Here is a 25,934-nt window from a genome sequence, read left to right on the forward strand (position 1 = left end):
ATTCAACTTTCCAGCAAGTTGTCTATACCTTTCCGGATTACTAAGTGGCTCCCCCTGTCCCGGAAGAAGTTTAACATTCGGATCTATCGGAGTGTTTATAGGTCTACATCCCATCATTCCTGTCTCCTCAAGTATGTCTAAGGCATACTTGCGTTGAGAGAAAACAATGCCTGATCTAGACTGAGCAACCTTAATACCTAGAAAATACTTCAATCTGCCAAGGTCTTTAGTCTGAAAGTGCTTAAAAAGATGGTTCTTTAAATCGATGATACCATCTTGATCATTACCGGTGATAACAATATCATCAACATAAACAACCAAATAGATAAATCGACCTGGTGTAGAATGTCGATAAAACACAGAGTGATCATCTCCACTACGATTCATGCCAAACTCCTGAATTACTGTGCTGAACTTCCCAAACGAAGCTCGACGAGACTGTTTCAGACCAAAGAGTGACCCACGCAATCAAAATACAAGGCTACTAGACTCCCCCTGAGCAACAAAACCAGGTGGTTGCTCCATATAGACTTCTTCCTCAAGATCACCTTGCAGAAAAGCATTCTTTATGTCCAACTGATAAAGAGGTCAATGACGAACGACAACCATAGATAGAAAAAGATGAACGAATGCTATTTTAGCCACAGGAGCGAAAGTGTCACTATAATCTAGCCCAAATATCTAAGTATACCCTTTGGCGACAAGGCGAGCCTTAAGTCGATCAACCTGACCATCTGGACCAATTTTGACTGCATAAATCCAACGACAATCAACAGTAGATTTACCTGTAGGAAGGGAGACAAGCTCCCAAGTACCACTCTTATGTAAAGCAGACATTTCATCAACCATAGCTTGCCTCCATCCAGAATGAGAAAGTGTTTCACCTGTGGTCTTAGGAATGGAAACAAAGGACAAAGACGACACAAAGGCATAATGGGGTGATGATAGACGATGATAACTTAAAAAGGTATAATGCGGGTTAGTATTTCGAGTAGATCGTATACCTTTTTGAAGTGCAAGCGGTGGGCTAGGTAGAATCAAGTCCGCAGTAGGAGCAGGATCTGGCGCATGACATGCATCATCTGGGACTAGGGTAGGACGTGGACGGCGATGATAAGTTAATAGTGGTAGCACTACAACTGGAGATGTAGACCTAACTGTAGATCCCTCAAAGGTTGGAACAGGTAAAACTTGAGGTTTTAGGCCTAACTCACACCCCAAAAGCTAGCGCAAAGGGAGGAGGATTGCCCAAGCCTTATAAGGAGTCCACTCATCTCATTAACCACAGATGTGAGATTTTTGTCATTCTTTAACACCCCGCCTCACACCCAGTGTTTAGCATCTGGTGTGTGGGCAATTTGATTTTGGGGGCCCCAACATCGGGTGAGAAGATCCTGCTCTGATACCATGTGAGAAATATTGGAGAAAATATTATTGAATTGTGTATCTAAATTGTTACATGAAGACCCTATTTATAGACACTACATTTGAAACCTTTTCCAACTAGAATTCCTATTCTTTTTCCTATTCTTATTCTTATTCTAAGTAAGAAATACTTATTCCTATTCTAACAAAGTTCATGTTGGGTATATTTGTTATGATGCTTGTCATTTTGTTTTGAAAGAACTTGTCGTGAATTGAGGGGACACAACTGGTTATGGATATGAGCTTAATGACAATCATTCCAATAAACAGTTTGCTTTTTAATCTGTGGTCAAAAGATCTTTATTAGAAATACATTTCAAATATGCAGCCCTAGATATTTATTTTTTGTGGCTTTTGTTGAGTTTTGAAATTTCTATGCTAGAAACTGTTCCAGCCTGAACTTAGAGACAAGTAGTTACATATCAATGAACTCATGTTTGATTTTGTCTTGTCATTCCCCTGCAAGTTGGCACTGTGAAGTATCATGTTTGTTATCTCATGGATGTTTTGAACATAAATGAATAAAGTAACAGGAGATAATATTAATTTTGAATTGGATTCAGAAAACCTTGAATAATCAATAAATATGTTCATTTTTTACCATTAGGTATAAGTGTCTTCAAATTCTTTGTTTTTCAAGACTGGCTTTCACTTGATCAATAGGACGGGTATTTATACAAAAAATTGCATCAGTTTTGGAAAATCACATAATGACAATCGCTGCTTAGGCTATATTAGTTAAGATATATTTATTAGAGTTTCTAGTTATTTCTATCGAAGATCAGCCTCTAAATGAAGTTCCTTGATGTTATTACGAGTCATCTGCTAATGAGCTATCAGTAGATACCTTTTCAAATGCCACTTTGATATTAGTTTACTTTGCAATTGTGTTCATTGTATATCTTATATTACAATAGCTGTGAGAAATTCTCTGGAAATTTATATGTCAATTTGAAGGTGGTGAAATTAACCCATAGAAAACACTAGTCTATTGGAAGTTTACCTATAGGAGGCAAACACTGAATTCATAGTCACTAGCTATCAATAATAGAAAGACATATATTAATACTCTTTTATAGGGAGAAAGAAAAAGGCAGCAAGATGATTACAAGTATTTAAATGGATATATAACTATGTCTCTCGATATATCCTTGAAAACTTACCGACATACTAATTCTATCTTCCTTTTTAGTCTCTTTTCTCTACAGATGCTCCTTGTTTCTTAATAGAAACGACGGCTGCTTTTACCTTATATAATGTAATTCTTAATTCATCCAACCAGCAAACTGGGAATCCAACAATATTTTTGTTTCTATATCTAACAGTTCCTTTATGCTCTTGGCTGACATTTGCTTATATGGTGGTTGCTTTTACAACCTTACTTTGGTATGTTTGGTTATGAAGGGCCTATTGCATCTATGCATTTAGGCACGTATGTCCTGCTGAAGTTTAGAATGACTTCATTTTAGACAAAAAATTAAACAAGGACTTACTTGTTTTCATGCTGCCTTTTCTGTAGAAGAGCCTCTGTTTCATAAAAGACAAAGGAGTGTAAGAAAGTATACGTGTTACATCTTGAGACAGATTCATTGCTCCGCTGTTCTTCGTCTCAACAAACGTGGAGGGCACTCATCATTGTTTAATATTACTCTCTTCTTACCATTTGCTTCTTTGCTAGTATAAGTTCTATCTCTTTATCTTATTCTTCTTACGTTTATATTTTCTTTCATTTAGACTGATGGAAATATTAGAGACACCTTGGAAGATGAACTACGAGACTCAGTTGATGGTAGCTTCACTAAAGTAAAATATTCTTCTGTACTCTTGCTGATCTTTTGATTATTGAAGTTCTTTAGTATCATCTTCCTATACAGTAGATTTTTGCACTGACTTCCTATGAAGTCAATTTTGAGTTCATTTCCCATCCTAACCTTTAGCTTGATATGATTGATATTCTAATAGATACTTTCTCTTGCTAGCCAACAATGTGAAAGTTTAGATAACCAACCAACAGAGCTATTAAAATTTTGCAGGTACAGCGTCTATATGTTTTTATAACTCAGGGATAATTTTATTAATCCCTACAGTTGATGTCTTTATAAAGGCAAACAGACGCCACACACTTCAGGAACTCCTTTATATTTTTGGTGGAAAACCAGGAGATACCAATCAGTATCAGACGATTGATTGCTATTTGTTGAGAATCATCTTAAATCTCTCCTTGGACTTTAGTATACCTATTACATACATGATCTTCGTTTTTGTAGATGAAAAGTCAGCATGTTACTTCCTGAGCCTGATTGCATCGAACTGTCTTATCTTTAAAATTAATGTGGAACTGTCTTTTTCCTTTGCTAGTATCAGTTCTATCTCTTTATCTTATTCTTCATACGTTTATATTTTCTTTCATTTAGACTGATGGAAATGTTAGAGACCCCTTGGAAGATGAACTACGAGGTCAACGGCACTAATTTAGCAGAAATTGAAGGTGGAGAGGTGGCAACCACAAACTTACTGTCCTGCAATGGTCCAGAGTTTGTAATGCAACTTAGCTTTCACGTAAGGATAGCAGTGGTTTGAAAGTATGTTCAGGTAACATGTGCATCATTTGTCACCACAAACACCTGCCAAGTATTTTTCTCAAATCCTGTTATCGTAGTCTATGCGTTATATAGTCTGAGATCAATTTTCTCAGGAACAAAATCCTCCTTCGAGGCACATGCTCGCCTGAGGTGTGTTTGTTTTCCGGTGGTGCAGATAAAACTATATTTTATAGTTCTGTTATGTGTCATTGAACCTTGAAATTTCTTTTTGATGTCGTACTACACTTATAAGAAAAAGAAGAGTCTGCTCTTGAAACATTTCGAAGGATGTTGCATGCTTTTAATTGCAGGGTGAAGAGTGTATTGAGGTGATGTTGAAAAAGCTAGAGGCAGATGGGTTTGGAATTACCGAGAATTTTGAAACTTTCAGCCATGTTTCTGTCCGTCGGTTGGGTCGTCTACTTCCAGATGCTCGTTGGGTAAGATCAGAATCTTTCTGTTATTCATAGTTTACAAATTATAATTAACCAGTTTTGTATTCCATCACTACACAGTCTGCCAAAGAATACCTTAATGATAATATACCTCCAAACTTTGAAAGAAAGAACATGCGTGCCTGTAATTTACGTGTATATTGTTATTCTATATGAACTACTCGCCTTTGTCTTGTTGCCCAATCTTTAACTTTTTCTCCTTATTTTTATTATGCCCTCAAGCTTAAAGAATGTCAACTATATTTTCTGCTTTGTTTCTTTCAGTTTTGGCTTCCTTTTATGGAACCAAAGCTAAGAAAAAGTGATAGGGCTGAAGTCCTGAAGAGATGCTGCTTTAGAGTAAAATGCTTCATAGGTATAAAACCATTTGTACAAAACAAGTGCTCTCTTATTAATGAATAAGCAATTGCTTTGTCATTTTTCCAAGCATCACTGAGCAATATTCTGCTTGTAGAGACCGATGCTGGTTTCAACCCATCCCGTTTGTTTTAGCAACTTTCTCGTTCACCTACTTCTACATATCTAGGACAACCTTGGTGACAACCATAGGTATTTTTTGATCTCATGAAATCTTCTGTATGTATTTCCCAGACTGACTTAGCACATCACCATCTTTTCACCATTGCATTAAGGAACTTTGGCAACAAGCCTTCAAATAAAGAGAATGGTCATGACTTATGGTTTGTTGTGCACTGTTGATATGATATCCCACAACTATATATGCAATGAGGTCATCTCTGTTGCTCTTATTATGTGTGTGTCTCTCTCTCTCTACATATCTATCTTTTCTGAAGAATTAATGCCATCTTTTGAGTGCTTATCTGTTGATAATACAGTATGGGAGAACCAAATTTTGAAACACCAAGAGAAAACCACACCATCATCAATTGATATATTGAACGCCGAGCAATGTCTGGAATTGGACATTGAGGGGGTTAGTTAACAAAGCAGCTTGCTTCTTCTAACCACTTGTTTAATAGTACTCCTGTATATAAGAAAGCTAATACAATGTCCCACTGAACAAAACGTCCTTTATTGCCCCCAGCATAATCCACAGTTGTCCAATCCATCTAAGAGTCACCCACTATAACCTTGAATATCATACTCTGTAGATTCGTTTACTACATCCACTTAATTGGGATCCAAGTCAGATAATGTAGTCATTTCACTTATCAAAATGAACGTGAACAGGCCTACAGGGTTTCAACTAATTCAGCCTGGTAGAAATTGTTGTGTGTGTGTATCAAGTGGAACATATTTCTCCATTTCGTTCCAAGTTTTCTGTGCTTTATACTTTGAATATCTTCAAAATTGATCAGATATCAGCTGTGTATAATCTTAGATTGTACCATATTGAATCGCTTCATTTGGTTGCAATTGCAGGCGCTACCTCAGGATGTTGATGCTGGACATGAACCTCCAGAGGAGATTACTGCAGTTGTTCGTCCAGCTTCTTTTACTTCTGCTACTGCATCCAAAAATTTGGATCAGAAATACATCATGAAAGAAAATTTTGCGATGACTCCAGAGATCAAATTTAAAGATGATGAGAATGTGAAAGAACAACATATTTACTCTGGGCAATTGAATCCTTCATCGCTTAAAGGATTTCATGGTCTATATATATCTATTTCGATTTTCTCTTGTAAGTTATATGATCTGCAGATCTCCATTTTAATATATACGGAATAATGTATTTCACTTGATTTTCCTTGCGGTTGGATCTCTTCTTTTCAGATAGAAAGTTGTCCAATTTCTGTAAAGGAAGTGCGCGTGAAAGCTTTGTCTGAGCCTACTAGTTGGGAACTTGTAAGTGATGGGAAGAGTACACATGGTGTAAGGTGGGGCTCTCAAGTCTAAAGTAACTTCTTATATAAGTTGTGCAAAATGAAAAGATTTCCATCGCTGAGTCATAAGATTGTTATATATACTTGGGATACTTTTGATGTTCTGTATTACAATTCTTAACCTTGAAATTATAAGGAGATATCAGAAGGAACGAGAAAGTAATTAGTCACCTGCATTAAATCAACAAAATGTGACTGACTTTTTCATTCACCTGTTTATATGTAAGTCTTGCTCATTCTTGTCAAAGTTATGTTTGATTTTGTCCAAATGTGTATATTTGGCAGGGCTGGTTCTTGTTTTCCAGAGGTTTTCAGTGTTGCATGCCGTGATAGATTCTGCAATCGTATACCATTTAAGCCGCAGACAAAGATAGAGATGAAGTTAAATTCAGGCGGCAGAGCTATTTCATCCGAATGCAATTATGACCAATATATTACAGAATGCAGTTATGACCGATATATTACACATGACAAATATACCATGAAATTTAAGGTGAGTTTGTATTTTCCTGTTTCTTGTCCTCTTCAATACACCTAGCAAATCTTCTTGAATAAATAACTGTGCAAAAATTTAAAAACTTTTGTGCGTCTATGTGCACACAAAAAAGTATACTAGTAACATAGCACAATAGATGGTACAGCTAGAATAACTCCTATTTGGCTCAGACCTCTTTGAAAATATCTACTTTTTTTAATTTTAGCTGAGCCCCAAAAATAAATGTATAAAGGAACCATACCAAACCCAATAAACCTTGATTGGTCTTAAACCAGTTATATTGTGATAGGTCAGAAATACATTATCGAGCAATGATTGTAACAACTCGTGAGCTAGTTTGGATTAGAGCACTAAAACTTGGAAAAATTTATATATCCCTGGTGAGAAAGGAACTGGTCGATTTTATGACAGGCCGTTGCATTAAATAAAAAACATTTCACGGTTTTACCCACCCCGCTCTTTCTTTGTAAAATTTTCATTTCCACTAAATCCTAACATCCTACTTCCTCCCTAATCATGATATACATTGATATATTTGGATATCATAAAAACCTTTAACTAAGACCTTACATTCTCTGATACCATAAACTAGTAGCCAAAGGAACATCGAAATTGACGAAGAATTGTATCAGAGCACATGCATGACGGCTTTATCGGTGCCCATTAGCATTAATTAAATATTTTTATGTTATAAATCTGTTATCCTGGAACTCTAGTGACAGAATGAGCATCTTCAATTGAGTAGAAAAGTCATTTAATTCACTAAACAATTGAAGGTAAAACAGAGGGAACAAAAGAGGGAAAGGGAGAACCTGCACCTTCTCATTTACCGTTGACATTTTCCGTTGTTCGCCGTCCATCGTTGACTCGCCGGAGATTTCCAGAAAAGTGAGACTGGCGCCTTTGAGGGGAAGAATGGAAAACAACAGTTTGACAGCAAAGTGAATATAAAAAGAATTAAACGGGTCATACTTCGCTATTTTTTCAACCTCCAAACTTGAATAAAGGAAAAATAAAAAGAATTGATTATTCGATTATTTTACTAATCAAATTGGTCAAATTATTAGTTTACTACTCAAAATGACTATTCGATTATTGAATGAATCAAATTTAGCCCAACTACTAGTTCATTATCATAAAATATAATAACCTTATTTTGTCCCCCCGTTCCTCTTTCACATGATTTCTTTAATTCTTTCGAATTTGTATCTTTTTACATCTTGTAAAAAGTTCCACGGATCGTCTAGGTGGCTATAAAGAATTTGTCAATAAATTAATCCATAGAACTCAACTCTTCTTGTGCAGTATAGAACAGGTAAAAACAATGATAGTTTTACTTATTTAGTTTTACTATCAATGAAATATACACAAATTACTAATTATCATGAAAAATATTTCTATAAAATTTTGCCAAATCATGATTTAAAACTTTTCATATCTTGCATAATTAACAAAAAAAATCATGAGTTGGATTTGCCGCAAAAATGAATGACATATTAAACGAATCAATACATTGAGAGGTTGAGATGGAATAAAAATCAATGTACAATATATACTTTATTGTATAATATCTAATATATAGTTATACATCACTTATACGCGAGTCTATAATATTTGTCCAATATATTAAATATACATACAATTATTTTATTGAAAACAATTTTTGTTACATGTATCACTAAATTTAAAGTATTTTTCATGTGAATAAATACTTGACTATACTTTTAGTGTAGATAAAATTACTTTTATCTTATATTTATTGTTTTTTAGCAAAAACATTGAAAAAATTGTACACTTGTCAAGTGTGAGTTACTTGAGAATTAAGATTCTATGCACCAAACAAATGCCAAAACGCCTTCACACCAAAAAACCCTATTTTCACTTCGCTATCTAAATTGTTCTTCCCCACTCTTCCCCTCAACGGCGCTGTCTCGCTCTACTCGAAATCTCCGGTAATTCAACGATGGAAGACGAACAACAAAGAATTTCCATAGACAATGAGAAGGTGCAGGTTCTCCTTTCCCTCTTTTGCCCCCTCTGTTTTACCTTCAATTGTTTAGTCAACTGAATGACTTTTCTGCTAAATTGAAATTACTCGTTCTTTCAATCAAGTTTCAGGATAAGATATATAAATCATAAAAATACTTTAATTAATGCTAATGGACGTCGATAAAGAAGTGCAGGTTCTCTGATAGAATTCTTTGTCAATTAGATGTCCTTTAGCTGTTAGTTTATGGTATCTGAGAATCTAGGGTTTCAGTTAGAGATTTTTATGATATCCAACTGTATCAATATATACCATGATTAGGTAGGAAGGAGGATCTTAGGATCTAGTAAAAATGGAAATTTTACAAAGCAAAAACGGGTGGGTGAGGTGAAACCGTGAAATGTTTTTTCTTTAACAGAAAGGTCTGTTAAAAAATCCTCAAGTTCCTTTCTCACCAGGGGTATATCGACCCTCAAATTCTATTTGGTCATTTTAATTCTCTAAACAACTGATTATTTCAAACTAGCTCACAAGTTGCTGCAACCATTGCTCGATATAGTACTCCTCTGTACTTGATTGAGCAACCACACTTTGCATCTTACACTTAAAGGATACCAAAGTACCTCCTACTAAAACACAATATCCAAACCTGGAACGTCTATCAGAGGGTGATCTTGCCCAATCAACGTCTATATATCCAATGATATGCTTATGGTCACGATCATCAAAGAGTAGTCATATACCTAAAACTCACTTTATATATCACAAAATACGAACAACTGTATCTAATGATTATTAGAGGGGAAGTCATAAACTATCTTGTTGACTCACAAGAAAAGGATGTCAGCTCTAGTCACTATAATTCAACTTCCCACTAGCCATCTTTACCTTCAAAAATCACGGAATGGCTCCCCCTGTCCTGGTAGTATATTAGCATTGGGGTCCATGAAAGCGTCAATAGGTCTACATCGCATCATTCTTGTCTCCTCAAGAATGTCCAAGGCACACATGCAATGCCACATAATAATATTTAATCTGGACTGAGCAACCTCAATACCTATAAAATACTTCAGTCCCCTGAGGTCTTAAGTTTGAAAATACTGAAAGAGGTTTTACTTTAAATTAGTGATACTATCCTAATCATTGCTGGTGATAACGATAACGTCAACTTGGACCACCAAATAAAAACACAGACTAGATGCAATATATTGATAAAACACTGAGTGATCAACTTCACCACGAGTCATGCCGAACTCCTGAATTACTTACTAAACTCCCCATATCTAGCTCAAGAAGACTTTCAAACCTTAGGCTTTAGAGTGACCTGCACAATCGACATTCAAGGATACTGAGAATACTGGAACCCCCCTCCCCCCCAAGCTAATAAAATGATGTGGTAAAAGGAAGATATATGCTATTTTAAACCGGGATGAGAAATTATCATTCTAATCCAACCCAAATATTTGGGTATATCCTTTGGCAAAAGAGAAATTGGAAAACTTATATCAATCAGAAATAGTGCAATTGTCACCAAAAAGTGCTCAAAATTTGGTATAAAATGTATGAATTGTCTCTAAATCACGAGCCAAGTGACCCGAAAACTAGCTGGAACAGGCTCACGAATTGGCGCGTGGTACTATCGCGGTCGCTAGAATCCTGAAAGTCCTACTATTACTTTTTGATTGGTAAAGGATAAGTGTATTGATACTTGATGCTATAGAACTGTACAATTAGCAAGCTTACAAGGAAGTCATACTATTATTTCATTTTTCACTTTATATTTATGTTGCCCGTGCCCTTCAAACGAGGATGCACTTGTGAGTAGTTTTTCTTTCTAAACACAATAATATCAATCCCTGTGCGGCTCCCCTTTACAAATTTTTTGGCTTGTTCTCTCTCTCTCATTGCTGCAATTATTGCTATGTATACTGTCACTAAGCTTGAGTACGTTTATCGACAGAAACTTGGAGATGATATTTGCAGATATGGCCTATGCATCAAACAATGTGATGCAAACGTGGTATCACTCAAAATTAAGCAATCAAATATTGAACTTGAGATGTCCAACTTGGGAGGTATTAATTCAGCTGATTCTGTCATGCTACTGTGTTGCTGCAATGGTTTGGCTTTATGTAGTCCAAAAAAAATTTAATTGACACCTGAAATCAAAAAACAATGTTATGTGCATCATGTAACCATCTCTTAACTTATTATCTCTTCTTTATCTTTTAACATTTTGCAAATTCCAGGGACGCATGCAAAAGGCAGTGGTGCTATTTGCGGATATTAAACCTTGTACCTTCAAACCTAAAGATTACTATTTGCGGAGATTCCATATTCTGTTATATGTTCTGATATATTTGCTTGCTTTCAGTTTCTCTACAAATTAATATGGTGCAACCCTTGCAAGTTTCTGTTACTTCAGTCTGGATGATTTAATTCCTGATGACATTTCTTTTCTGTTCCTTGTGTCTGTGGAGTTCTCCCCGAACTTCTCCTTACTTTCTGCTCCTGGTGCTATAACTAGTCTTGCAATTTAACAATCTGTTAAATTGAAAGAGATCATGTGGTTACTTGTTGAAGAGTGATACCTAATTCGCAACAGACATTAAATGCATCTTAGAAATTGTAACATGAAAATGGTCGTGGATGCAGCTTGGATTGGTCTTGATTCTTTTCACGACTTGGTCTATGATAAAGACGTGATTTTGGAGAAGATAGAAGGAAAGGCGGACAGTGCAGCTGCTGTTATATACAAGCTTCTCAGATCACCAAAACCTGAACAACTTTATCTCAAATATGCTCATGACATACTTGGCGTGGTTGCACTTCTTGGAGAGGTTCAGACCCACAAGCTTAGCAGGTTGGTGCTGGTATCCTTTTCTTTAAAATGAAGTATAACAACTTCCTTGTCTATATGGATGCAACTGAGTGTGTTTTCTCCCCTTAGCATGCTTTCGACATATCTTGGAGAAGATCAGATGCTTGCTGTAGTATGCAAATCCCGTGCAGCTACCAGAGCTCTTGAAATTAATCAAATGGATGGAAATGTGAATTGCGCCAGTGTTCTTGACATATTAGCAGCTAAGCTTGGAATTTCCATCAAGGGTCAATATATGGTTATATGCCTCGAGGATATAAGGTAAGAACCTTTCTTTCTCTGGTTTACTTCATACTAAATGATATCAATTGTTAGGATTTTTGGTTTCTCGATCCAGTTGACAAATCATGTTATAACCATGTCTGGTCAGTGCTCTCTGAAAAAAGAAACAATATGTAAAGTCCTAGCTTTTTTATTTCAGGCCATATAAGCAAGGAGTCAGCAGTGATCCCCAAAGAGAACTTGCTATTCCACAGCCTACTTTATCAAACAGAGAAACTCCCCCAGGCTTTTTGGGCTACGCAGTTAACATGATATTCCTTCCTGAAGAATATATGCAGTTTAGAACTGCTTCAGGTCATGGTCTCCGAGAGACATTATTTTATCATCTGCTTGGTAAGCTTCAAGTCTACAAGTCTAATGAGCACCTTTACATGGCAAGTTCCTGCATAGAAGATGGTGCGGTTTCCCTGGATGGTGGAATGATGAGAGGAAATGGAGTTGTATCTGCATCTGTTGGATCTGAGTATGCACTTTCTTTTCCTACTTCTCTACCATTTATGAGTAGATTTTGCATGACATCCTTGGGCCTTGAATGATTAATGTCTGTGTTTATCTTCTTCAGGGATCCATATATTCTATTTCCAGTCATCTGTCTGGAAAGACAGTTACTCCTCTCACCTGAGAAAGTAGAAAGATTGAAGAGAATCGAAGAGTTGAAGCTGGAACAAAATCAACTTCAAGATCGAATACAGGAAGAGCTTAGGAATGAAGCCAAGTACAAGAAGAAGTTGGCCAAAAAGCTCATGGACAAAAAGCAGATTGATGATCAGTTTGAGAATGCACTTGTGAGTAGTTTTCGATTGCCCTTTAGTTGGTCGCATGTTCTACATTTCTAAAAATGAGGGCTGTTCCATCTATGTATTATATTTCCTGAAGAAACTTTGGCATCCTGTTGTGGAAATCTGAATGTTCAACATTCATTTGTATTTTCAGAAGGAAAGTATATTTTATGTTCCTCCTTAATGAAACAAAGATAGAAAAAATGGCATGTATGATTTGCGCATTAGTATTACTTGTTCACTGTAGATGTGGTGTGCACTCTAGGACCTTATACTACACTTGTTGAACTTCTTCTTAATAAGCAACTCTAACAAACTGATGTTTTTACATTACTTTTCTAGCTACGAAACGTTCCTGAGGCACCGCTTATGCTTGATCCATCGCTCAATCAAGGAGGTCAGATTAGTTCCATTACTTTTGCTGGCAATCGGGACATAATGCAAAATAGAACTGCTGAGGCTGTTAGCTGCCATTCCAAGGTGGTATGATTTTCAAAAATATTTGCCTAGATTATTTTATTTTGTCATTCATGGATGCAATGCAATGTACACAATAGTCTTGATGATAGGTATTGATATATCTACTAGCGTCCTTTATTTGAGATGATAATAACATAATAATATATTGTGAAATAAATGGATCAATATTCATGACTGCATCATTTAATTACTGCAGAAACTTGAGGATGCAATTAAGGAGACTGGTCTTCAAATTAAACACCATGATGATAACATAAAATTCTTAGAGGGTCAGAAGAACAGGTTGGATGATTCAATTTTGGATTTAGAAGGTATTGTTTCCTTCTTTTCAAGTTAATTAGGTGTGCTGTAAAATCACCCATTGTAAGATTTCGTGATTACCTGTAGTGCAGAGTATCAGCCATCAGCTTGTTTCAATGAGCTTATGGGTTTAATTTTGTGTATTGCCTAATTAAAAGCACACAGTGTAGACTATAGCATTCACTTTAACTTTTTTCTTTCCCTTTTGTCATATGACTTTTCACTGTTTCTCAATTTTAATGCCTTGTGCTTGTGGGGTATTGTAGCTGCTCTCGCCAAGACTTATTCAGCAAGTGGAACTGGTTCTGAAAATAAGGAATCTTCCAATGGGCAGAATGAGGAGGAAACAATCGAACAAATCTTAAGTTTTGATAAATCTGCAGCTGCCATCTGTGTCCAGCTGCAAAAGCGTACTGGAGCTCAGATTACTAATATTCCATTTATGAAGGACATAATAGGAATTGTTGCTTTGCTTGGGAAGGTTGACGACGACAATCTCAGCAGGTTAGTTTCACATAGCATCTAGTAATTGCTGACGTTTTCTACAATAAAATAGACAAAGAAGAAAAAAGAAATGAGCTTTATATGAGTCCATTTTTTATGCTAGTCCCTGTTCAAGAGATTATAGCACTCGTTCACTCTGTCCCAATCAAGATGATAGAGAAGACTTGAGACAAATAGTTTGATACGTTCTGGTCTTTGAATTGTCAGAAGTATTGAGTGATTAGGTTAAGAGGTCGCAGATTAGGGTAGAAGGTTAGTTGGTAGTTGAATGTTTTCTCACTTTCTTAGGTCGTACTAAGTATATTATTATTATTATCATTAATAATAATATTCTTATTGCACTTTTCATCCTCTCACTAGGTATGCTTTTGCTATTGTTATTAAATACTTTTGGAATTTTTCTTTGCACAATTGACCTGGGAATAACCCCTTAGCATGTGGAGACTCTTTTGTGTATGAAAATGAGCATCTCTTTGCTCAAAGCTAGGTCTTGTCATGACGTAGAAGTTAGTATCTGAATAGTTCTTTTCATTTTGAGATTGAAGATGAAAGAAGCATGGCGTTTAAACAATGTTAGAGTGGGTTAAAATCCCATGTTGGTTGGGGAATGGATGTGCGTTTGCGTATATGGAAATCCTCCCCTCATGAGCTAGATTTTGGGTTTAAGTTTGGCCCAAGTACCATATCCGTACATGATATCAGTGCGAGGGCAGTCCCTGTTTGGGATTTCTGTTCATGTTCCAGTTGAGCCTGGACGTGAAAGGGGTGTTCGAGTAGGTTAGAGCCCCAAATTAGTTGGGGAATGAATATGCGGTTTGCATATACAAGCTTGGGCAATCTTACCCTCATGAGATATATTTTGGGGTCGAGTGAGGCCCTAGTGTTATATCTTTACCAAAAAGTAGGCAGATAATGGAAGTTCACTGTACTAACCAATTTTTGTTTAGAATCACTGTATTATGAATGACATTTGTATCTTAATCTCTGAAATCCAGGACTCTCTCAGATTATCTTGGGCAAGGAACCATGTTAGCAGTTGTTTGCAAGACGCGTGATGGACTTAAAGCACTGGAAACATATGATAAGGAAGGTCTTATAATTAAAAGTTCTGGTCTTCATGGAGTTGGAGCTTCATTTGGGAGACCTTTGGATGACCGATATCTTGTAATTTGTCTTGAGAACTTAAGGTTTGTGGTTATGATGATCTCTTCTTGCAAATACATCTCATATTGTTTAACACTTCTTTACTCTCTTATTTTTTCATTTTTGGGTTTATCATTTTAGACCATACACCGGTGAATTTATTGCTGATGACCCTCAGAGAAGGCTGTCCATAAAGAAGCCAAGATACGTCAACGGGAAAACTCTTCCTGGTTTTCTTGGTTTTGCTGTCAATATGATCAATATTGACGCTGATAACTTATATTGTGTTACAAGCAATGGTCATGGCCTGAGAGAGACCCTCTTCTATGGACTCTTCTCACAGTTGCAAGTATACAAAACAAGGGCAGACATGATGCAGGCACTACCCTTTATAGCTGGTGGAGCCATATCATTGGATGGTGGGATCATAAAGAGTCGTGGTATATTTTCCCTAGGCAAAAGGTAAAGAGATTTATCTTAAATAGTGCGTTTATATTCATAATTTTTTCTTCCTTCATAGTTCAACTTGTTTGTGAAGATACTTTAAAGAATTGATTGCCTCTTAACTTGTTCATTTTTTAGTATCAAGTTATATACTTCATCTCTAACTGTACGCCTGAACTGGGAAGCTGGTGTTATTTTGTGACCATGTTGCTTGACCTTTGTGGAGTTCAGTAGTTCAACCTTTCAAGAACTTACTCAATCAATCTGTATAGAATGGTGCATGAAAGCATGTTCTTCAATTTCTTTCACTATATCTGCAGCGAAGCTTCTGTAAGGTAGCCTTTGTTATATTTGTTTGTAACACATTATAGAAGTTAATCAGGAAAGATAATCTATAATATAATTTTCTGGGAGAGGAGTCTTGAGGATTTATCACGTTCCGAGTCTACGACACATTTTAGATTCACTGAATGACTTATGGTAGTTATTTATATCTTATATATTAATCCAATGTCTCGTGGGAGTTGTTTTTAATCCTATTCCTACGCTTATAAATTACATGTATTTGATTTTGTATGTTTATAAATTAGATTTATTTTACTTGACAGCACACTTTATTTTTCTTGTTGATTGTATCATTGAATCATTATCCTCCCTACCTTTCCAAGGTAGGGGCATGGATGCGTACACTCCACCCTACCAGATCCACTTGTGAGGATGTATTGTTGTTTGTTTGTACATCACTAAATCATTTGGGTTCTTTCTTTCTCGTGTTTATTTTTGTAAAGGGAAGTACAGATCAAATTTCCAAAGAGTTGTGGAAGGTCATATATACCTGAAAACTATTTTGAAACTGAGATCCGGATGAAGGAGCTGAAGTGGGAAAGGGTAAGATGTGTGGAAGATTTAGAGAGAGAGCAAACATTGCTGACCAATGCTACGAACAACTTTGAAATAAGGAAAGAAGAGTTTGTCAAGTTTCTTTCACAAAGCTCATCCCATCTTTGAGGGTGTTTAGTTAGACTATGAATGCTTGAGCTTTCTTTACTTGATACTCTTTGTCCGTACATCTTGCTTTAATTGATTGATGATGTCATTTGATAGTTGCAGACTGTACTTGCATTTTATCTTGTTAGGTGAGAACTCTGCATGGATAAGAGATCCTATTTTTTGCCCTGGGAACTGTTTAAGCTTGTGCTTGCCTTAGAATGCCAGTTATCAATGCTTTCTTGAGCTGTCTAAAGATCGATGTAGATATTGGAAGTGAGAGGCTAAAACCATTTCACGAGAAAGGGATGAAATTGGTTTTTCTAGGATGCAGTAAGACTGTCCTTTTTCAACCGATCCCCTGTATCCTCCAAAAGATCATTTTTACATTAAATAAAGAAGAGACTACCCACCAAATGCAGGCTGGAACGATTTGCCACCAATGTTCTTCTCCATTTCCTTTGACAGACCAGTTCCTTCTTCTTTGGAGGTGCTAACAAATTCCATATTACCCCATTTACTGCTCCTGACAGCCTCTAAATTGAATGTCGATGGTAGAGAAGCATTTATGAATCACAAGTACAGATCTTCTTTCTTCTGTGGCATCTACATATTTGCTTCCTTGTATTTGGAGTATTCAAGTCGTAATATTTGAATCTTTGGACATTTTTTAGGCTAGACAAATCAGGAGCTTCTGAAGTTCCGCTGAAGCAATTTGTTCCTAGAGGAGACATATATAAATTGGAGATTTAGTCTAGGTATTGAATAGTCATTTAGTTGCGAAGTTTTTGCCATAATGTTAAATATCCTAGTATTGAATTTTGGAGAGAGAAAATATTGAAGAAACGAGTGGAATATATGTCAAGGCAACCAAAGGAAGACTACTAGTAGATAAAAGATATAATTTAGGAAGATCTAGATAAGAGGTGCCTTTTTTATCAATTGGAGTGTTTGTAAGAAGAAATTGGAGTTGTTTCTAGACGTAGAGCATAGCGAAAGAATACAGTTTAGACTGTACATGTTTGTGAAATTTAGCTTTTTAAAGCAAATGCTGAATTTGTAGTAGTGTATTGGGGAATTTTGTTTCACATCGGAATTGGCTAAATCTACGATAGAGGGTCTTCTTTTGAGGGAAAAAGTTTTATTGAATGGCATCGCGGCGAAAGAGAACTTGAACTGTGAACCATAAGGCAAGTACCTAAATGCTAATACAAACTTCTCCCACATACACACATGAAGGGGGGATAACCAAACCACCACTTTGCTAGATGAGTCTGGAGACCCAAGAGTCCGCCACAGAACCTAGACCTCGAGAGGCAAATATCCAAGTAGCTACAACATAAAATAAGCTTCACTTGTAACCTTAAGGAATATAGAAAGTTATTCGAAATTTCTAGCAAGGACTTTGGATGCTATTCATTCCTAAATTCCTTTCGCCCTTAACTTGTGAACTCGAATTAAACTGAGTGAAGCCTGAGATAGACTTTCAAATATGTTTTTGGTTGTATTTTCCTCATTTTGATCCTGGGGCTGTTGCAAATATGTTGCAACACATCTTGCACCATATTTGTATATTACCTTTATAAAAAAATATCTTGCACCATATTTGTTGTTCGCAAGAGACGAAGGAAGCCCTGCTCCACAAACGAAGGGGACTAACTACACTGATCACCCTCATAGTTTGAATTCCTAAAAAGAGTAGAATAGAAGAGTTTGTCATCTTTTTTTTTTAGAAGGTTTAAATAAGCATAGACATAATTAATTTAGGGTGTTCATTGTCTTTTTTAGTAGAGGTCTACTAGGATACCTACAAGAGATAGACTTTTCATCTATGCTTAATATTATGAAAAGCAAAAAGTGCAACAAACAGTTAAGGTTCTTTAGAGCTTTGCAAAGTACAAATAAGATGTGGGCTTTAATGAAAAACGACGTAAAGGGTGAAAAAATACAATTATGCATATGTTTAATCCAAGACTAATAATTATTGGGGAAAATATACAAAAGGGCCTGTTATTTGTCTGTTTCAAAAAAAAAAACCAAGAGGCTAAATTGGACATTGGACATACCCTTCTTCTTCTTCCTAACAATTTTTGCCATTAATGGCTTCTTTTCTTCCTTCTTCCTACTTTCCCCCCTCCTCCTCTTCCGTCCTCATCATCATCATTCTTCTTAGTCGTCTTCTTTCTCCTTTTTTAATTAATGTACCGAAAATGTGAATCATTACGAGCAAATATATATCGAAAGACTCGAATCATCGAACAAATTTCATATCTGATCTCAAATTTTGGAATTGTTTAGAAGTTATTTAGAACTGATCGAGTTTGAACACTCTATGTATACTTCATGTATAGTGAAGTTATTTTTCAGCTTTTTGAGTGTATCACATTGTATAGTTAGTTTATAACTTATGTATAGGTAAGCTATATTGTATAATCAGTATATTACTTTCTATGACTTTTGGCAAGCTATATATTCAAGCTTTTACATAAATCTACTTAGATATGACTTAACTTTTATCTGCTTGGCATCGATAACACTAATTATTACGAAAACATCATTACTAGGATGAATAATCTAACTAGACACACTCAAGTATATAGCCTTGAAAGATAGGATGAGCTTTGTGAAAGAAACTTGACAAACTTTTGTTTCCTCGTTTCATAGCTGATCTTTGCATCGGTCAGCAATGTTTGCTCTCTCTGTAAATCGCACCCTTTTCCACTTCAGCTCTTTCATCTGTCTCTCAGTTTCAATATACCTTTCAAGTAGATTCAACCTTCTAGAACTCTTTAAAAATTTGATCTTTACTTTACTTCCCTTAACAAAAAATATACACGAGAAAGATAGAATACAAATGATTAAGTGATGCAAAATAAACAAACAACAAATACCTCGGAGAGTGATGTGTAGGCAACCTTATCCCTACCTTGGGAAGGTAGAGAGGATAATGATTGAGTGAAGCAATCAACAAGAAAAATAAAGTGTTGCATATTCAAATAGATCTACTATATAACTAGACGAACTCAATTACATATAAAACATAAACACAAGAATAAGATTAAAAACAACGATAATGAGATTAAGATATAAATAATTACCAAAAACCATTCAGGTATATCTAAAATATATCGTAAACTTGTACGTGATAAATATTGAAACTCATCTCCCAGAAAATTATATTATCTTTCCTGATTAACTTTTTATAATGTGTTGATGACTTTTTTCATTGGAGGTGCAAATAAATTTCATATTTCCCCATTTACTTCTCCTGACATCTCTTGAATATAGAATTTCTTTGTCTGTCTATCTTTAATTGAATATGATGGTAAAGAAACATTTATGAGTAAGCGTATCTTGTTATCAATGTCTTCCACCCAACTTTCAAATCTAGCTCAGGGATGACAAGTGTAGATCTTCTTCTTCCACGTAGATTTGACATCTACATATTTGCTTCCTTGTATTTAAAGTATTCAAATGGCAATATATGAAACTTTGGAAATTGGTTAGGCAAGAAAAATGAGGAGCTTGGGAAGAATCTTTTGCAGAATTTACTTTAAAGAAAGATTTAATTTATGTAAACTTCTGCTGAAGTAATTTGTTCGAAGAGAAGACATGGATAAATGAGAAATTTAGTAGTCGAGGCATTAAATAGTCATTTAATGGTAAAGGTTCTCGCCATAATATTAAATAAACTAGAAATACTTGTAAAAATTAAGAGAGAAAATATTGTAGAAATGAGTTGAATGAATGTAATGGGAACCAAAGGAAGACTACTAGTAGATTAAGGACACAATTTAGGAAGATCTAGATAACAGTTATCCAAGGACAGGTCCCTAGTATATCATATGGATTGTTTGTAAAGAAGAAATTAGAGGTTTTTTGAACGTAGAGCATAGCGATAGTATATATTACAAAATGCACATGTTTATGAAATCAAGCCTTTTACGTTAAAACACAATCTCTGAATCTGTAGAATCTATCGCGGAATTCCTTCCATGCCCGACTCGGCTATATCTCCGATAGTGGGTCTTGTTTTGATGAGGGAAAAATATTTTTTGAAAGGCATCTCGGTGAAAGAGGACTACTAATCGCGAAGCAACATACACTCATGATGGGGGGAACCAAGTCACCACTTTTACCTAATGAGTCCGGAGACCAATAAGCATACCACTTCTTTGTTGTCGTCGTCTTTTTCTTATTCGTTGTTGTCTTCTTCTTCTTTCTTTTTTTATTTAATATATAGAATACGTGAATCATTTCAATCGAATTATATATCAAAGAACTCAAATCATCGAGCGAATTTCATATCTAAAATTTGGAACTGTTTGGAGGTGATTTTGTGTTGATCGAACCTGAATACTCAATGTAATCTTCATGGTTAGTTGAGTTATTTTTAAGCTTTTGAGTGTATCATAATGTATAGTCAGTGTACTACTCGTGTATAGGTACTCTATATTGTATAGTTAGAGGTTGTTTGTTTGCAAACAAGTTATCCCATGATTAGTTATCTTGGATTAGCTATCATGGAATTACCCACTATTTATATGGGATAAATTATCCCATTGCTATGATATAAATGGTGGGATAAGTTACCCCAAATATGGCAACCAAACAGATACAAAAACTTTATCCTATCACTATTTATTTCTATCACTCACACCACACTGTCTCTCAGACTTTCTATGACTTTTGACTGATTATTATGTAAATAAAATATGGTTATTTCACAACCTGTTTGGATTGATTTATTTTAAGTATTTTTAAGATAAAATAGCTTTTAAGCAGTTTCGTAGTGTTTGGATAAGTTAAAAAAGTACGTATAAGCACTTAGTTTTAAGATAAAATGACAAAAATAAATCAAACGTCATAAGTATGAGTTGTACCTTAAGGTTTTTGGCTTATAAGTCAAAACTGAAAAGCCTATCCAAACAAGCTGTGAACTAATAATTTTATTGTATATATTTGAAACTAGCCCATAATTATTAGCATGAATGACAAATATAAGAACAAACAAATTGAATTTTTTTGTACGATAGAAGTGAAATATCAATTGCTTAGTGTTACATCTTCATAAGAGGTTCATTGATAACGAAAAGTATGCCTTAGACTCTTGATGCTGACATTGAAGCGTGCAAAGCGCTCAACAAGTTTTGATACTCGCTTTAGGGCCCATATGCTAACTATGATTGTTTGGTTTCATTTATTGTGTTTGCATGTATGGAAAAAAACCTAATAGAAAATGTTGACTACCTATGCTAATATAATAATAAAGACTTCTTCATATAAATGTGCTGAAAATGCTATTCTTTCATATATTTTTTCTTTTTAGTGAAGAGAGTCACACGTTATGACAAGCATATTATTAGAAGACTCTAGCTTTGCTTCCTTATCCTTGCTAACTAGAAATGAACCCTCACGAGTTGAGTAAAAGCACCTAGCCTATCCCCCCCCTCTCTTTACGAGCTGTTTTTGTACTCCAAATTAAAGAACCTTAAAAATTTCATAATTGCATTGTTGTTAGCTTTTGGCATAAAATGCAGGATGATTTTAATTCTATATAGAATCCATTACAGAGGTAAAAAAAGGCAGTCAATATTGTACCTACATATTTCTCTCTCACTGCTACTTTTTGTAAATAAAGTAATATGTGTATTACTTACCACTACTACCTTATGATGTTTTGTTCTCAGTGTATGATCTATTGTCGTCGTGCATGCAGCCACAGTGAGATCCTGCAGTAACTTGTAGTAGAGTGGTACCTCATTCTCAACAGACCGTCTTAACTTCTGTCTAGACATATTAAAATGCTCATGGATGCAGTTTATACCGGTCTTGATTCTTTTCACGACGTGGGCTATGATAAAGAAGTGGTTATGGAGAAGATTGAAGGAAAGGCAGACAGTGCAGTTGTTGTTGTCCACAAGCTGCTCAGATCACCAAAACCTGAACAGCTGTATCTCAAATATGCTCATGACATACTTGGCGTGGTTGCAATTCTTGGAGAGTTTCAGACCCATAAGCTTAGCAGGTTGATGATGGTATCCTTTTCTTTAAAAACGACTCAGTTTAAGAACTTCCTTGGCAGTATGGATGTAATTACATATGTTACCTATCCATAGCATGCTTTCAACACACCTTGGAGAAGATCAGTTGGTTGCAGTAGTATGCAAATCCCGTGCAGCGCCAGAGCTCTTGACAATTATCAAATGGATTGAAATGTGAATTGCGCCAGTGTTGTTGTCATATTAGCAGTTAAGCTTGGAATTTCCATCAAGGTTCAAGATTTCTGTTGGATCAGATCTTTTGTGAAGCTTTTGGACCTAGCAAAAAGGGCTGTAAGCCTTCACGCCAGCAAGCGTATAAGGTTAAAGCATTTCTTTCTCTGGTTTACTTTATACGAACTGTTTTCAATTCTTATGAATTTTAGGTCTCTCGATCCAGTAAACACATCATGTTTCATCCATGTGTGATCAATGCTCTGTGGAAAAAAAGTGTAAGGTCCATGCCTTTTTGTTTTGGGCTATATACACGGGGACTCAGCAGTGATCTCGAAAGAGAAGTTGCTTTTCCACATCCAACTTTATCAAGTGGAGAAACTCTCCCTAGAATTTTTGCTATACGGTTAATATGATATTCGTTGCTGCTGAACATTTACAGTTTAGAACTTCTTCAGGGGATGGTCTCCGGGAGACATCATTTTATTGTTTGCTCAATACTCTTCAAGTCTAGAGTCTAGAGAGCAACTTTACATGGTAAGTTTCTGCAAAGAAGATGGTGCGGTTCCCTTGGATGGTGAAATGATGAGAGGAAATAGAGTTGGATCTTAGTATATATGTACTTTCTTTTTCCTACTTCTCTACCATTTATTTGTTTCTTACAAAGATCCATGGGCCTTAAATGATTAACGTCTGTCTTTATTTCTATTTCCAGTCATGGAACTACGTTGGCCCTCTCACCCGAGAAAGTATAAAGATTGAAGATAATCGAAGGCTTGAAGCTGGAACTTAATTAGTCAATTGCATGATCAGATTAAGGAAGAGATTAGGACTCGGACAAAGTACACCTTTGCCTGGAATTTACAACTCTGACATGCTGGTTTGCTTCTTGCGAGTCTTGTACGTGTATTTACACCGGTCACTTCTGTTAAATCTATGTGTTTTGAACTATGGTAAATTCCATGAAGAACAGGTAGTAAGAATAGGTAGTAAAAACGTGGTCCAGCAATTCAACAATTTTGATTTGAAAAGGTTTTCAGCAAACTTGTTTAAGGAAATAGCTTGAGGCGACATAGTTTAAGAAGAACGAAGAAGCGGTTGCGGCGAAGACAGAAGTTCAAATTGGCGGCTTAGTACAAGTTCAACAAAGCAGAAATCTATTTAAGGAAATATGTTTTCTTATTTAAGTAAGGAAACTGTGCTTTCTTATTTATTTAAGGAAATTATGTTTTCTTATTAAACAAGGAAAGTGTGCCTTATTATTTATTTAAGGAGAAGTTGTTAAAGTTAAGTTCAACAAAAATTTGTTGAAGTTGATATGTAGTATTTCGTCGAAGAACAAATTCGAGTTCGATGAGGTTTTGTTCGAAGTCCTAGTAGAAGTCAACAAGGATTTGAAGAAGGCAAATACAAGTTGAATTATACAAGGATTTGTAGAAGTTCTGATCTATAAATAGGGAGCTATTTGTATCAGAAAAAATTGCGCACTTACATAGTAAGAAGATCAAAACACGATCAAGAGGCTTAAAAGAGTTTTGAGATTTATTGGGAATGTTGCAATTTGTGAGGAAAAATTGTAAGATTGTATTCAAGAGTCTTGTTTACAATCTGAGTTCGTGAGTAAGAGTTGTTCAACAAGTTAGAACTTGAAAAACATTAGAAGATATAAAACATGGGGGTTTTGTGTCTTTGGGTAGCTAGAAATTAGAGTTCATAATTTTTTAGCTAGGAATTAGAGTTTATAATTGCTCTAGGAATTAGAGTTTATAATTTTTTAGGCTACATAGCTTTGTAATCTTTTGTTGAGACTTAAAGTTTAATAAAATGGAGTTGAATCCTGCAAAGGTGTAGGTCGTGGTTTTTACCCTTAAGAGTTGGGGTTTTCCGCAGTAACATATTGTGTTATTATTTTATTTGCTTTACAAAACGTAATTATTGTAATCTGCAAAAAAATTGTGTTGTTCGAATTGATTATCGTTAAGTTTCAAACAAACAGAAACACGTCATCTGTACGTGATCCTGTGAAGAATTCAGGAGATAGAATTCCAACAACTTCCCTTTTGTGAAGAAACACAGGGTAGTTTACTCTGTACGAATTAACACCTATAGCCTTTCAAATAAATGAATGATTAAGGTGTATAGTCATAGGAATCACTTATTGATCTTTGTTTAGGAAGTAATTAAAAGTAAGTTGTTGAATCTATTCCCTTTTTAGATATGCTTGTATGTGAGTCGCATATAGGGCTGGGCATAAACACCGAAAAACCGAAATACCGTATCGAACCGAATTTTTTTGGTATTTCGGTTTCGGTTTTTCAGTTTTCGGTTCGATATTCGGTATATATTTTTGTATTTTTCAGTATTTCGATTCGGTTTTCGATATGTGATTTTGTGTAATTCGGTATTTCGGTTTACCGAAATATATTATATTATTATATATATTTATACTATATTAATTATTAATATTAAATAATAAATATTATAATTTAAAATAAAAAATTAAAAAGTAAAAGACTTTTTGATATAACTATTTTTAGCCCATTAAGCTAAAAATCAAACAAAAAAAATTGTAAATTTTTAAAAGCCCAACTAAGCAGGCCCATTAAAAAACCGAAATAACAAAACCGAACCGAAATAATAAAAACCGAACCGAACCGAAATATTTCGGTTCGGTATTCGGTACACAATTTACAAAAACTGAAAACCGAAAAAACCGAAAATACCCCGAAACCGAACCGAAATACCGAATGTCCACCCGTAGTCGCATACAAGCATATCTAAAAAGGAACAGATGCATGTAGCAGCATCACTTTTAATTATGTGACAGTAGGATAACTACTGAAATTATGCGTCTAGTGCCTTGTTACAAACAGTTGCAGTAATATATAGTTATACTAGTGAACTTGTGGCGCATTCGTTAACTTTCCTAAATATATAGTAACTAGTTAACATGTTTGCGCTTCGCGAGATCACAACAACTATTTTAGTGTTAAATCTTATAAAGTAGCATATACTATAAAAGAAGATATATGATTAATACTTTGGTAAAAACTTTAAAACGTTTATCATAATTATTTCAATCTATAAGATACAATTTTCTTATTAATTATCAAAGAATTATTATACA

At 35.2% G+C, this 25,934-nt stretch overlaps 3 protein-coding genes across 4 annotated transcripts; all 3 read left to right on the forward strand.

Annotated features, from left to right (window-relative positions):
• The first annotated feature begins 3,840 nt into the window (after positions 1-3,840).
• LOC114073870 (structural maintenance of chromosomes flexible hinge domain-containing protein GMI1-like) lies at positions 3,841-6,362 on the forward strand. 2 transcript variants are annotated; one of them, XM_027915222.1, is made up of 2 exons: positions 3,841-4,447; positions 5,846-6,362. In XM_027915222.1, exons 1-2 carry the CDS (start codon positions 4,340-4,342, stop codon positions 6,152-6,154), a joined length of 417 nt encoding a protein of 138 aa, XP_027771023.1. In that variant the 5' UTR covers positions 3,841-4,339; the 3' UTR covers positions 6,155-6,362. The 2 variants fall into 2 exon arrangements, 1 of the variants encoding a protein (XP_027771023.1); XR_003577192.1 differs by lacking the exon at positions 3,841-4,447 and adding an exon at positions 4,732-4,817.
• Positions 6,363-6,372: 10 nt separating this feature from the next.
• Positions 6,373-11,231, forward strand: LOC114073934. The gene is made up of 4 exons (XM_027915611.1): positions 6,373-6,802; positions 10,753-10,924; positions 11,042-11,062; positions 11,167-11,231. The coding sequence occupies exons 1-4, from the start codon at positions 6,560-6,562 to the stop codon at positions 11,229-11,231; spliced, it is 501 nt and encodes a 166-aa protein (XP_027771412.1). The 5' UTR covers positions 6,373-6,559.
• Positions 11,232-11,572: 341 nt separating this feature from the next.
• On the forward strand, positions 11,573-16,838 carry LOC107013462 (protein DEFECTIVE IN MERISTEM SILENCING 3-like). The gene is made up of 10 exons (XM_027915221.1): positions 11,573-11,655; positions 11,743-11,934; positions 12,095-12,418; positions 12,518-12,740; positions 13,077-13,214; positions 13,411-13,525; positions 13,781-14,018; positions 15,014-15,205; positions 15,303-15,623; positions 16,394-16,838. Exons 2-10 carry the CDS (start codon positions 11,744-11,746, stop codon positions 16,611-16,613), a joined length of 1,962 nt encoding a protein of 653 aa, XP_027771022.1. The 5' UTR covers positions 11,573-11,655; position 11,743; the 3' UTR covers positions 16,614-16,838.
• The last annotated feature ends 9,096 nt before the right edge of the window (positions 16,839-25,934 follow it).

This window comes from Solanum pennellii, chromosome 3 (assembly GCF_001406875.1).
Source record: "Solanum pennellii chromosome 3, SPENNV200".
Classification (NCBI taxonomy): domain Eukaryota; kingdom Viridiplantae; phylum Streptophyta; class Magnoliopsida; order Solanales; family Solanaceae; genus Solanum; species Solanum pennellii.

Bases quoted from the DNA above. Each gene is read 5' to 3' on its own strand.
- LOC114073934 (XM_027915611.1), top strand. From the start codon at position 6,560: ATGTTTGATTTTGTCCAAATGTGTATATTTGGCAGGGCTGGTTCTTGT. The intron at 6,803-10,752 runs GTGAGTTTGTAT...GTTTATCGACAG, and splicing joins AATATACCATGAAATTTAAG to AAACTTGGAGATGATATTTG. The intron at 11,063-11,166 runs GTGCTATTTGCG...GCTTGCTTTCAG, and splicing joins GACGCATGCAAAAGGCAGTG to TTTCTCTACAAATTAATATG.
- LOC107013462 (XM_027915221.1), top strand. From the start codon at position 11,744: ATGCTTTCGACATATCTTGGAGAAGATCAGATGCTTGCTGTAGTATGC. The intron at 12,419-12,517 runs GTATGCACTTTC...TATCTTCTTCAG, and splicing joins TCTGCATCTGTTGGATCTGA to GGATCCATATATTCTATTTC. The intron at 12,741-13,076 runs GTGAGTAGTTTT...TTACTTTTCTAG, and splicing joins ATCAGTTTGAGAATGCACTT to CTACGAAACGTTCCTGAGGC.
- LOC114073870 (XM_027915222.1), top strand. From the start codon at position 4,340: ATGTTGAAAAAGCTAGAGGCAGATGGGTTTGGAATTACCGAGAATTTT. The intron at 4,448-5,845 runs GTAAGATCAGAA...TTGCAATTGCAG, and splicing joins TACTTCCAGATGCTCGTTGG to GCGCTACCTCAGGATGTTGA.